The following is a 13,944-nucleotide window of genomic DNA, read 5'->3' on the forward strand; positions in this document are numbered from 1 at the left end:
GAATCAGTCTTGTAAAGAAAACTGCACCACTGCAACTTTAAGATGACATGTTCCACTTTAATATGGACATTTCATTACAAACTTGTAACAATTTGCCAAAACCCTCACAAACATTTGACACAAAAAGTCGGCAATAAATATGTTTTAAAATATACATATATAAATCAGAAGGTCAAAGTAAATCCAATATTCTGTTTCCCCTTATTTCACTCAAATTGATCACAAAATCGTAGTAAACTTCTTGACTTATTTATCAACAATTTATTTTGTCAGACAAGGGACGAGTCGTACTTAAAATATCTATCTTACAAATGCTTCCTGGTTCATGTCGATGGTACATCATCCACTTTCCCTACAGGACAACACCATGAGGCGAAGACGGTTACAACAACACAAATTTGGGCACACCTCCCTGCGAATAACCCGAACGAACAAACGCTACATAAACTGCCCAGCGGCCGAATGGCGCTCTCAAGACATTTGGCTCTGCGTTTGGCTGCACCAATCAGCGACAATACATTGTCTCTTGTGCTCATTATAAGTATTCCATAGTTAAAATATATTCCATTTATTAAATCTCTTTAACGTGGCTCACAACAATTTTACAATCTTAGGTAGTATAAACGTTCATTTGGCCCCCGTTTCACAGAAGGAATCATTAGAATTTTCGACATCGGTTCGAATATTTATACAAAAGAATTAAAATGTGGATAAACAAAAATACACATTGTACGATTGCTACAAAAAAACCACCCTGATTTGTACCGTTCTTTCGTCTTTCCATACGGTTCACAGATACTTGTGCTTTCCTAGGAGGGCGCAGAGGCTCAGACAGGGCAACAGGGGGCCGACTGACTTGAAGCACAGGCAGTGGGCCATGACGGCCACCAGCAGCAGGGCACCGGCGGAGGAGTACACAGCGATGACCGTGCTCTCCTCTGGGAGGAAGCACTTGGACAGACTGTGGCTTCCCTCCGAGAGTGTCGCCTGAGACGGGGGGCGGAGAGGGAGAGAGGGGAGATTAGTTTCAACGTGTGAACGCGCTGCACTGCGTACGTTTTCCCGTTGGTACCCTCTAGCTGCTAGAGTTGTAACTACAGTTATAGCAAAAGTGCGCCCGAATAAAACGGTTTAGGAGAATGATTATTCAATAGTTGCAGTAGAGAGGTTACTTAGGGCAAGTTTCTTAAACGGGAATGGGGTAAAATATGGGTCTCTTCTAGAGTGATGGATTCCTCTATGATGTGCTATTGATTTAAGGCTAAATCATTAATTCTGGGGGGGGGGGGGGATAAATAAATAAAGATAAGCTGCAAATAGCATGTCTCCGTAAGAGGATTAGTGCCACATGTGATTTTTTTTCGGTGTTCTGAGTTTAAAGATTTCGATTATTTTGTTATTATTGTTCAAACGGATGTGATTTATTTATGATGGTGACCTAAACACTTTATTACCATTTACCATCATTTTAAATGACATAACATTGAGTTGAACGGGTGCTTCAGTTATGCTCGCACAAAATAGGTGTGTTTCTGTTTCCCCCAGTAGGGGGCGTCATTACCAAGATGAAGCTGGGGTTGTTTCGGTTCCTCCAGTTGAAGGAGGGCACGCTGATTTCTGGGTAACTGTTGTCATGGAGAACCTCGCATCCGCTGTGGGTGTGGCCACTGAGAATGAGGCGGGGCTTAAACCACTGCAGCAGCTGTGACAAAATAGGAGACATTCTAAGACAAATCCGTGAAGAGAAAATAAAGTCAAGTAAAAACTCCGTCGCGTGATCAGATTCAATCCGTTTGTGGTTGTTGTGATTCTGATTGGTCCCTTACCTTCTGTGAGGCCTCTTTGGACAACACGTCATATTTTTCTCTGAACAGCAGATGGCGCTCTTCAGGAGGTGCGGCGTCTTGCCCAGTGCAGCCGGCGTCGCTCACCCTGTACAGAGGATAGTGCTGGGAAACACGACCAGCCAATCAGGATAGCGTCCAGTACACCGTGACCAGACAACAGTAAGAAAATAAAACACACCGACGCAGACTCACACACATCAAAGAATCATAATAAAACACACACACACCAACACACACATCAAAGAATAATAAAACACAAACACACGTTACAAAACATAAAATGAGGTCACGCTTCAGCAGCAACGATACTAGCCTTGAAGATGTTCAGATATTAAATAATGGATTGAGCTGACATAATTTCCGCAGGGAGGAATCCATCAGAGCCCGTTATCAAAGTCAAGAGTGGAGATAACGTCTTTGATTCTCACAGCCAATAAAACAGAGATACGAGTGTTCCCAGTCCCCTGATAGCGAGTGTCTTACACGTGAGGCATTCCTGTAAACTTGGAGTGTGTGAGTGTGCGCAAACATCCTTCCCCCTTCACACTGGGTCATGGATGCCTTAGAAATTGTCTTGGTTCTTCCAAATCAGCAGCGGGAACTAACACAGCTTGTGTGGAGACGCCTCAGTGTGGTCAACAGAATGAATGATTGACTACCTGCAGCATGATTGGGGGGGTGGGAGGGAGGCTCTCTGCACCTTCACAGCCCTCCACAGCGCTGTCTGATCCAATGCTACTGCTGGGCGGTGAATTCTAGAAAACATGGAGAACATTATTCAATGGTTAGGTCGTATCTCTCTCTCTATCGCTCTCTCTTTCTCTCACCATTATCTTCATCGTTCTCTCTATCACTCTCTTTCTCGCACCCTTATCTGTGTCTCTCTCCCTATCCCCTCTCAACATTATCTGGGCGGTGAATTCTAGAAAACATGGAGAACATTATTCAATGGTCATATCTCTCTCTATCAGTCTCTCTTTCTCTCACCACTATCTCTCTCTCCTCAACTTTAGCTGTATTTCTCTTCATTTGACATTCTCTCTCTCTTTCTCTCTATCCCTCCACTTCCTCCTTTGGGGAAAACACGCCTACCATCATCTGTCTGGAAGACATGCTTCATTGTTATGTGTTTTCCTTGACTTGACAAAGACATAACTGACCAAGATGAGGGGGAAACCAGAGTCACATTAGCCCTCTGATCTATTAAGAACTGCACACAAATAACTGTCAACAGGAGGACTTTCTAACGCTTGTTTTGATTATTTTTCGGAGAGAACAGCTCAGTTGAGGCCCTTGGACCCCAAAGTATTTCCATGTCAGTGTTAAAAACCACACTTTTCAGAACGTATTGCACACACATTTCTATTTATAGCAACATTTTTCAAAGAGGGGTGTGATGGGAATTTCCAAATAACATGTTGTATGCAAGGCACTAAGACACTGAGACCCCTTAAGGCCTGATTGTGGTCCCACGTTCACGCAACGCAATGACCACACAGTCGCTTTGATGTGGTCGTGAACCTTTATGGTTCTGTGCCAGGTTAACATGTCGCTATGCATGGCCGTGGTAAAGAGAAATAGTTGGTCTTTATCTGTGCGTGCTATTCATTTACAATTGGTCTAATACTAGAAGCTTTGATTATGGTATGGTATGGATTCTAGAAACTTGAAAGCTGAACACGACACAAACAATATGCAATAAAAACAGAAGATAGGCTGCTTGATCGTCGTTCTCCATTCTGGTAAATACATTCGAAGTCTGTGAGGACCGAATACAAAACGTCTCCACCTTTTACGGATTACTAGCGAGTTAAAATCATAAGATCTTCCCCCACCGGTGGGTCTTTCTTTTCTTGATACTAACATTAATTCTAAGCAGCATTTTACACAGTAGCCTATACAGGAAATTCTCAAAGGTATATCAGCGTAATTTAACACTGACTGTAGCTTTTCATGGGTAAAGAAGCAACGGTGAATGACCGTACTAAACGCCCTATCCATTGTATGGGTCTGTAAAATGCTAATCAAATCAAACAAATGTATTTATTAAGCACCTTAAATAACAAGGTAATTGGTTAGAGGGGAGATCTTATGTTTTATTTATGTTTTTGTCATGCCTGCCTACGCTTCAAACTCGTGCATATTGCAGAAAATATGCAACAGCGCCCCCTGGGGTCACACTTTTCGGTGGGTCGCAGAATTCAGTGTAACACAGGAAATTAAGTTGTTAGCGGACCAATCACAGCCCTAGCGACTGCGCCGCCTCGACGCAAGGTTACAATTTTTGGGAGGCGTAACGGGTCCGTAACCCCTTGTGTTGCGTGAACGTGGGACCATAATCAGCCCTTAAGTTGTTATCTATAGTCACCATTCCACTGTTTATGCCACGCTTATGGCCCGGGAGGGCAAACCAGACAACCGCGGCTGGCTCAGACGCAGCAATGCCACGAGCGGCCTCCTGAGATGGCCGATGGGAGTAGTGGTATCCCTATCTGCAGCGCTGACCTCAAGGACACTGGAGTGTGCCCACTGTTCGTGGCTCACCTTTGGAGTGTTGTGTGCAGTGTTGCCAGATTGGGCGGGAAATCTGGCCCAATCTGGCAACACTGGTTGTGTGGACTCCCTGCAGAGACGACTTTTACCTTACACTATTCTTACCCTTCAGTATAATAAACTCTTTTAAGTTAATTCTGAGGTGCGTTGTCAATACACGATTACAAGATTTCCACCACGGAAGCTCGTTATCCTCGTAGAGAAGCCAAAGGCCCACCTGGAGGGAACAGCTGAGGTCCCGGGACAGTTTGACCAGCTCCTTCTCCACGGCCTGGCAGATGGGACAGCCGTCGCCGTGCAGAGCCACGCTGTTCACCAGCAGGAAGCTGCAGCAGCCAATCACAGAGGAGGCATGAGTCGAACGAGTCTCGGATTGGCTAACGTGTTCTTCGGGACGAACGTTTGTCTACTGGGTATACAGATGGACTGTGCTCTGATGAGTCCTTCATATTTCACGTGCTGGCTGGCTTTTTATGTGTTGTTGAACAGTGGGTTGAATGTCAGCAGGGAGAAAGCCTGTCCCTCTGACCATGTCCAACTTTCAATCATTGATGTGTTAAGCCGACAGTAAGAAAGTTGAGAAAGCGCAAAATATCAAGGCAACATGATGCAACCAGATTCTTTTAATATATATCAGTGAAAAATTGAGAAAACTCAAAAATCTGGATGCATCATGTTGCCTTAGTAATTTGATTAAAAAGATCCAACCTTTATTCATCATAGTATTCACTTGATAAAAAAAACTAATAATAATAATACGATAATTCATGTAAAACAAATCCTATGTTTGCTCACTTGATGCCCTTCTTGGTGAGGATCCTGGTGGAGGTGGAGTTGAACACCTTCTCAAAGCGCTGGAGCTTGGACCAGTCCATTCTAGAGAGAACACAAACACAGACAGGTGTCATGGCATGGACCAGTCCATGCTAGAGAGAAGACACACACACACACACACACACACACACACACACACACACACACACACACACACAGATTCACACACACACACACACACACAGACAGAGGTCATGTCAAGGACCAGTCCATGCTAGAGAGAACAAACACACACACATGTCATGGAACAGTCTATTCTAGAGAGAACACACACACACACACACACACACACACACACACACACACACACAAACACACACACTGTATGTCAAGGCATGGACCAGTCCATTCTAGAGAGAACACAGACAAAGAGTTTGGACAAAAAGCAGCAGGAAACAGCGTTGGAGGAATTCCAAATCCTGCCGGTTTAATTTTGCATAGCCTACTTCTCTCTGGATACATCACAGTATACCAGAGACATTTTACTTCCCTTTTTTCTAAAAAAGGGAAGTAACAGCTGGCTAACAGCTGTCAGCCTCTCTGCCCACAAAGTCCTACATATTAGTGTTTGTTACAAACCCTACTGGATTTAGGGTTTATAGCATTTTTATCAAATCCTATCAAATCAGAAAGATTGATGTAGGGCACTCTAGTTCTGGAGGGGGGGGGGGGGGGGTTCTTAGGGTTTCATTTGAAATCGCTGTGCCTGAATTATTGACGATAAACAGAATATGCACTCATATTCTGTGTGTATGTTTATTTCATGTTCAACACGTCAACAACACTTAATGTAATAAATCTTTGTTTGACCCAACATTTTTGAACCAAAAACACTGGCCTTATACCCATGGGGTAGCAGTGAGAGCAAAGTGCATCCCAACAACGCAAGATTAGCAGGTTGTGAATGAACAATCAACCAACGATAAACGGATCAAAGTCTGTTTGTTAGTGTAAAAGCAAAGTACTGCAAATCCTCTCTTACTCGTAATGGAAGCCAATGTCGTGGTTACCAACCAGTACAACCAGTTCTGTGTCAGTGGAATGCCGGAACATTCGGTGAAAACGGCGCACATCATCTTCCCAATTCTGTAGGTTCACAAACAACAAGAACAACCACAACAACTAAACTCGTTAGTGGGCACCAAATAATGCGATGATGTCAAGTATTTAATAGTCATCATCATCATAAAACCCATTTTGGAATTATTATTATTATTATGGGTTGCGGGAGACATACCGTGGGGGTGCTCCACTTGCCCTCGTCGAATATATCCCCCAGAATAAAAACGATTTCGGGTCGCAGGAGCCACAGAGCGGTCTGGAAACCCCTCTCCATCTGCCATTCCCTAAACCCCGGACACACATGCCTGACAGTCAGCACTGTTATTGTTTACCAAGCGTGTACGTTGCGTGCACCGGGGGCCACAGTTCAGCAGCGCAGACATTTCAGAGCTGTTTACATGATATCTAACTCGATACACTGGTACCATGGGATCGACATAGGACACAAAGCGCTACCTCCGCAGTTTGTCGAACCAGTGTCCCCCCACGGCTCCCAGCAGATGGGTATCGGACAGCACCATTGCGCGGAGCGTGGAGCCGGTGGACCGGCCGTCGGCCACCTCTCCCCCGCGCACAGGGCTGAGCTTGGGCCAGGCGCAGCGCAGGATCACAGGGTAGTAGATGAGGTACTCGCAGAAGAAGAACACGCTGACTAGGCCGAGCAGCGAGCCCACGGCCAGCCAGCCGGTGCTGAGCCTGATCGAGATGACTTTGTTATTCGGCATTGTTTCGGATGGCCCGGATTAGCGCGTTGATGGCGAAGGCACATTCCAGGAGGCATCTTCCTTCCTCCAAGCTTGACGCTCTATTTTAAGCCTCCGGTGTGATGCTGGTGACATCAAAAACGGTGTATAAAAAAAAAGAGACAACCTGAAACGCCGCAGCTTGTTGTTGTTTTTTCTCCCTGGGAGTCTGCTCTCTCTCTGTCGCTCTCTTTCGCTCTCTTTCTCTCTCTCCCGCTCTCTCTCCCTCCCTCTCTCTCTCTCTCCCCCCCCCCCCCCCCTCTCTCTCTCTCTCTCTCTCTCCCTCTCTCTCTCTCTCCTCCATCGTCATCAGTCAGAAATGATTTCCCTGTCAGCGCAATTCTCCCACTTGCATTCGCGCGTTTCCATTGGCGGGGCGACAGGGTGACGGAGTTCGAGCTGCTCCGCTGGGGGTGATCGGATGCGGGGGTGGATGTGGTGTCTGTCACTTCCGCCTGTAAGCACCACTCACTACTGGATTATTACAGCGGGGCTGTCAATCAGCCATCCATCCAGACCGAGTCACACTTGACCCTCCATCCATGTTGAATTCAAGAACACTGTCTACCATAAATGTGTGTGTGTGTGCGTGTGTGTGTGTGTGTGTGTGTGTGTGTGTGTGTGTGTGTGTGTGTGTGTGTGTGTGTGTGTGTGTGTGTGTGTGTGTGTGTGTGTGAGTGTGTGTGTGTGTGTGTGTGTGTGTGTGTGTGTGTGTGTGTGTGTGTGTGTGGCGGGTGGAAGGAGAATACATGCATGACCATGTTATACACGAGATGAAGTCTCTCCGTGCTCCCTCGGGGATACAAGTCGGACCAGATTCCTTCTTATTCATGCGCTCTTATTGTTGCGATATCGTCATTTATCGACGCGCGTTTGCACGTGACCTAGCTCTTTGTGAGCTGTCGGCCCAACGCAGTCCAACACACACCAATAGGAAGTTTATTTATTTTGAAAAATGTAAGTTGGTGAAAATATACGCTGAATCTTTGTAACTGACGAAATAATAGGCCTAATAAATCAATTAAAGCTAACATGCTTTCTTTACTTTTTATTTTATTTATTTTCTTCTTGAGGCACTTTCTAAGTCAGGTTCTTTCAAATTGAGTGAATAACTACAGTAGGATAATGTCCAGGTTATAGTTTGGGCCCTTACAAAACCGATTATCCCTGAGCACAAAGACACACAGTTAGTTTGTCATCTCCGTACGAACACCAACTTGAATGGCAAGATTTTCTTGATGGCATGTCAGCACGACTCAACGCGTTTGTTGATGGTTTTGCTGATGAACCCCTGTTTGCTGAGTTCATCTGCCACCCACTCCTTAATGCACCACTTCAGGCAGGGGGTAAAGGTGTGTCACCTTGTTTGAGACAGGTTAAACAAGTCTCATCTACAGCTCCGGTGTGGAGCTGGGTCACGACCAGCTGCCCTCACGCTCTCTCCGCCAACATGCCCCTACCTACTGACATTGACGGATAAGGTACTTTGAATGTCATTTGTTTGCTTTGTTTATTTATGTTAATAAATTGTTTTTATTTTTTTCTCTTTGTGTCTGCCTTGAGGAAGAAGTTTGTCACACTGATGATAACATTGTAGGGTTAGGGTAAGTTAACACATAGGCTACGTTGTAAAGTTGGTAGAAGTTTGTTCCATAGGACACTACACTGTTGTTATAATCATTTCTATTTTATCTCTCCAATGTATTCATTAACACAAAGATTCACAATTCAGTGAGAGTTCAATTATGCTCCCACAAAGTGGGCCTAATACACATTTTGAATTCAACACAAATGACAAATTGTCAATATGAACAAGTCTACTGAGGAGGTTTTGGCAAATAGAGAGAGATTTTGCATTCTGCAGAGGCTGTTGAGCTATACAGCTTGTCCTACGTCTGGACTGTGAATGAACGCCATGCGGTGCAGACACTATCATTAGGTCTAGTGGATGTCAGAGTGGGTGGGTAAAGGGCGTAGGACAGTTGGATTGTGATTGGGTACAGATCCAGAGATGCCCCATCATCTTTAATCTCTCACTCTTGATTCACCCGGTCCCTCCATAATTTGTCTCTCATTATTTTCTACATTTTTTGTTTTCTACTTTTTTTCTCTCACCTTTTTAGGGGGGAATTGTTGTTCTCCAACTTTTTCTCTATTTTTGCTTGTCTCGTTCTTTTTTATGGCCCTCTATTCTCTATATCAATTATATTATCAACTTTATTTATATAGTTTGTGGCATTAGATACTGTACAAAGCAACGGTTATACATAAGCAAATAAAGCGAAGAGACAGTCCATAATCTAAAATACATACAAAGATCCTTGTAAAACCTCTTAAAGAGCAATGGCAAAAATATAGCTGCAATAGCAGCAATAAACTGTGTCAAGTAAATGTTATCAATATGGAAATGTGAGAACGTTAGAGGGACATCAAGATGGGAATGTTAGAGGGACATCATTTTGAGATTATGGAGCGTGAGGATGGTGACCTGAAGTTGGACCATGAAGTCTCAAACCTAAATAACTGCCAGTAGAGGGAGCCAAATACAAGCCAACTGAGGACAAAAAAGGCAATCGTCCAGCCATGCCAGATGGCCAATCAAAATGCCTTTTAGTGTTAGAGTAGGGGGGAAACAGGTGTATCTCAATCAGTTAATTATGAGTCTGTAGGCATACCCTCGAGAGACCTTCCTGATCTCGCAAGTTCACGTTCTGTTCATTGCACGACGCAAGCTTGAATAGCGGGAGGGTCTCATGAAACTGGTGCGTGTCATTGTGCATAATTAACAGTCATGTGGTAGGCTACACCTGTGTTCAATGGGTGGTTGGTCGCTCACTATTGGGTCTTGAGCTATGAGTGCTGATCTAATATATGCCTACAGAATAGTTATCTAGGATTCTCATCTGGCTTTCAATAACACCAAATATCTAAAATCCCTAGTGTAACAATAATTGTGGCTTAATTATAAGGCTAATATATATATAACCGACTATTAATAAGCCTAGATTGTTGTACTTGCATATACTCATTCCGTTTAACGCATTAAACTATTTCATGAACATGCATTATAGATTAATATGGATTTGTGTGCCTGTCTTTCTGACTATATCTGTTGTAAGTCTTTGGTCTGTATAAGTTATAGCAATGAACCAGTCAGTATAGCTATTATCAGCAATCATATTTAATTTCACATTTTTCATATCGAACCTCAGTTGATAACATAATACAGCCAAGCTGTTAATTCATGTTGATTAACCTTACAACGTTATTCATTGAATGGAATCTAAGCAACTTGAATGGCCTTTGGAGTGCAAGTCATAAACACAACGGTTTATTTGACAAAGTAGCCTATATTGTCGTTTTGAATATTCTATTTTACGTTTTATGTTTTAAAGGACAGATTGTGTATCTTCTCTTTTCTGACCAATATATAGCTTTCTTCAGTACTGATACACAAAAATATTTAAACGCACCACATTAACAGTAACGGCTTTAATATCAGTGTATTTTAAGAACTTCGCAAGAACTTCCTTAATATAGTTTGGCCTGTGGTTTCTTAACGGCTTGAGCACTTCAGTGTTTCCCTTCAACAATGACTGCGACATTTTTAAGTAGGCCTAAATAATCCGCATTAATAGTCAAGGTTCTGTGTGTGTTTAGACAGTGCCCTCTAGCGTTGCTTCCCGTGTACTTTAGCGTTTGGCGCTAAGGGGCGTTGCTAGGATTCAAGCACATTCGGCGCGGAGTTCTCTCGCGCTCTCCCTTGTTTCTCTTTCGCGCTCACACAGAATTTGCGCGTGCCAAGATGTGTGAAGTAAACTTCTGCTTGAATAACACGCGATGTAATATATTGTATTGGAAAAGATCTGCGGCTATTCATAAAGCATCCAGGCTTGCCAAGGCCTAACGGCGCACATGGTTTGAGCCACAGGCAATGGAGACTGCATTTTCTTTAATGATCCTATTGAAACAAAAGCCCTACATTCTGTAGACTCTGCAAATACGTTTTTAAAAAGCCATCCACAAATCCAATTTCCGGATGAAATTAAACCGTAATCAAGGTGAATATCCTGTATTATGATGAAAACTTAATCAAATCAAACATGCATTATTCAACGAATGAATACTTATGTTGGACTTATCTGATGGCATGGCACACACTTATTCAAGTGCCATATATTATGTAATATATTACCAGAAAGGTTTTAGACCTTCTATGGATGCTTCTGTGGTATATGTTTCCTCTACGTAATTATTAAATAAGAATGCATTTGTAAACTGTATACAAATAACACTAATTATTTATGTATTGAGTTTGTATTGGATTTAATGATGTCCAATACAGACACATCAACATCTTAAAGAAAAATATGATTTTAAAAACATGTTTTTTTTGCTCTGAAGAATAAGAACCCATCCAGAATTTAGCAAGTGACGTCTTGTACCGAAGGTGAAGAGACAGCAACTTGTCGGCTCAACTGAAACACGTCCGATATTTTCGTGAACTGCTGTAGGCTACAAGGCTGCAGTGGTGGCTCGCCTATAGAGGGCGCTGGGGCGCCGCCCTCCCGCCAACCTGCCTCCCTGTTTTATTTTTATTTTTTCATTTATATATATTTTTTAATAATCTTCCTCATTTTGAGAAATAATCTATGTTAATTGCATTCGAATAATGCATTTACTTTAGAATATATTTAGAATCCTCCATAATTATATCTTCATTCACGTTCATGATTAACTCATCATTTTTGTGAGGTAGGTGTCTTCCCTGGGGCTACAGTTCGCTCAGCACAACAAGCCTGAATTTTTAGCCAATGGTTCCCCGGTTGCTAAGCAGAAAAGTACATAATTTCGCCACTCAGGATCGTCGAATTGTATGGCTTGTGGGCGCTCAAAATATAGCCCCGGACACAGTGCACCGTCCACTGCACGTAACCGCGCGCATTTGCCATTACCTCAGAGATGAGCAACATGGCGACTTCGAGTACTGCTACTACTGTTTCCCTGTGAGTTCAGCTAGCCCCAAATTCAGTTAAGTCTTTGCTCATGAATCACTTCGAAAGAAGAACATTTGCAGAAAAATTGCAAGCAAAAGAACCAGACAAGCCAGAAGTGAAAATACCCAACAAGCAAGAGAAAAGGATAGAGCCTACACGAGAAGTTTTCCCAGAGTTTTGTTCGATCGAAAGGCTTGGCTAACTAGCTGTGGGTATGCCAATGCATTTTTTTTTTGCTTTCCTTGTATACTTTTTAAAACAAGTACGTGTGATAGTTCGTGGACAGACCTGAAACATCTGTCAGAACGGATAAAAAAAACACGAGCGAGCAAGAGTGCATATGAAGAGCTGTGTGAAGCCGGCCATGCTAGAAGTAAGCAACTTCTACTTCTGTATTCCACTAGCCTATATGTATTTGTGTTTGTTTGCACATTTTTGTATTCAGAGTTGTCATTATTAGACATACTATGTATACTGTGTCTACTGGAGAATTCAGACATTGTCTTTTTTTCCCACATTTATGCTTTTTAATTATTACTGTAAGCTTTACTAAAAAATGAATTGCTAGGAGTATGCTGATTTTTTTGTATTGTTGAACTGAGACATGTTTTCTGTGGTTATTATTTCATAGGTCTGTGACACCATTATGAGCCATGCCATGGAGAGGTTTTCTTTCACAAAGCATCTCATCAGTGCTACTCTGTTGCAAGGTGACTTGTTCCCACAACACAGCAGAAAGTTCCCAGATTCAGCGCTGGAAACCACGGTGGATGCCTATCCCATGTTGGTCAGACTTAAAACAGAACTATCCCTGATCTACAAGCATGAGGACTACAAGGGCTGCAGTGGTGCACCGGCTCTATTTCAGGTTCTAATGGGAAATAACCTGCAAGACACATTCAGCGAAACTGTAAGTCTTCTCGAGATCCTCATCACCACACCAATGTCAACAGCAGAATCAGAGAGATGCTTCTCCACCTTAAAGAGGATAAAGACTTTCCTTAAGAACACTATGGCACAAGATCGCCTCAATGCTCTGGCTATGCTATCTATAGAGAAACAACTCATACGAGACATTCCAGATTTCAATCAAAGGGTTATTGAGAAATTCAGTCAGAAAGACAGATGAGCAAAGTTCCTATACAAGTAAGAGTTTTCCAAGAGTTCTCTTACTAGTCTCTCTCACTCTCTCTCACACCCCCCTCCCTCCCTTGAGGTGGACACTGGTTGTTCGTCTTTGTAAGTAAATGTTCTGTTTTGCCTTTTATTATTTTGTCAGAATGCACCAGAATGCTTCGTTTGCTTGTGAAAATCAAAAAAATCTTCTGCGGGAGGATTTCCCCCAGACCCCACTACATGGGTTTGTACTGCAAACGTTCAGCCCCCCCTCAAATAAATTCCACCAGCCGCCACTGCAAGGCTGTTATGGGGGGTCAGTGAGGGGCTGCTGACCCCTCTCTTTCTCTCCTGTTAAAAGCCCAAATCTACTCTCCACAGTGTTCAGGGAATTCTCTACGACCCCTTAACACCTTAAATAATGCACGCCCACTCATTTGAAAGGTATAGTCATACCGCTATCAGCCTGCTGGTTTACGTCAGTGCATAATGTAACGTGAACGCGATCACCGAGACTGAATGTATAAAAACAGCTGTCTAGATGACATCACTTCCTGAGAAGATAAACATCCTGAATCTGTGCATTAACCAGAACTTGTTCAGAATGATAATGCTATAAAAGTACAATTCGCTGATCGCAGTTAACAGACTTGGCATCGTCAGGCAATAGATGATCTTTTCACTTTTGTTTAGCAGTGATTACATTTATTATTTCATAAAGCTCTCTAATTTCTCCTATCCAGCCAGATGACTCAAATTTATTATTTAACTTCTGTGTGTCTGTATATCGGC

At 43.0% G+C, this 13,944-nt stretch overlaps 1 protein-coding gene across 1 annotated transcript; it reads right to left on the reverse strand.

Moving 5' to 3' along the window:
• Window positions 1-36: 36 nt before the first annotated feature.
• Window positions 37-7,258, reverse strand: mppe1 (metallophosphoesterase 1). The gene is made up of 9 exons (XM_079751469.1): window positions 6,753-7,258; window positions 6,472-6,580; window positions 6,217-6,320; window positions 5,196-5,276; window positions 4,618-4,726; window positions 2,507-2,602; window positions 1,827-1,949; window positions 1,562-1,702; window positions 37-987 (listed from the first exon to the last, which is right to left on the reverse strand). The coding sequence occupies exons 1-9, from the start codon at window positions 7,019-7,021 to the stop codon at window positions 790-792; spliced, it is 1,230 nt and encodes a 409-aa protein (XP_079607595.1). The 5' UTR covers window positions 7,022-7,258; the 3' UTR covers window positions 37-789.
• Between the last annotated feature and the right edge of the window lie 6,686 nt (window positions 7,259-13,944).

This window comes from Pollachius pollachius (assembly GCF_949987615.1).
Source record: "Pollachius pollachius genome assembly, chromosome: 14".
Lineage (NCBI taxonomy): Eukaryota > Metazoa > Chordata > Actinopteri > Gadiformes > Gadidae > Pollachius > Pollachius pollachius.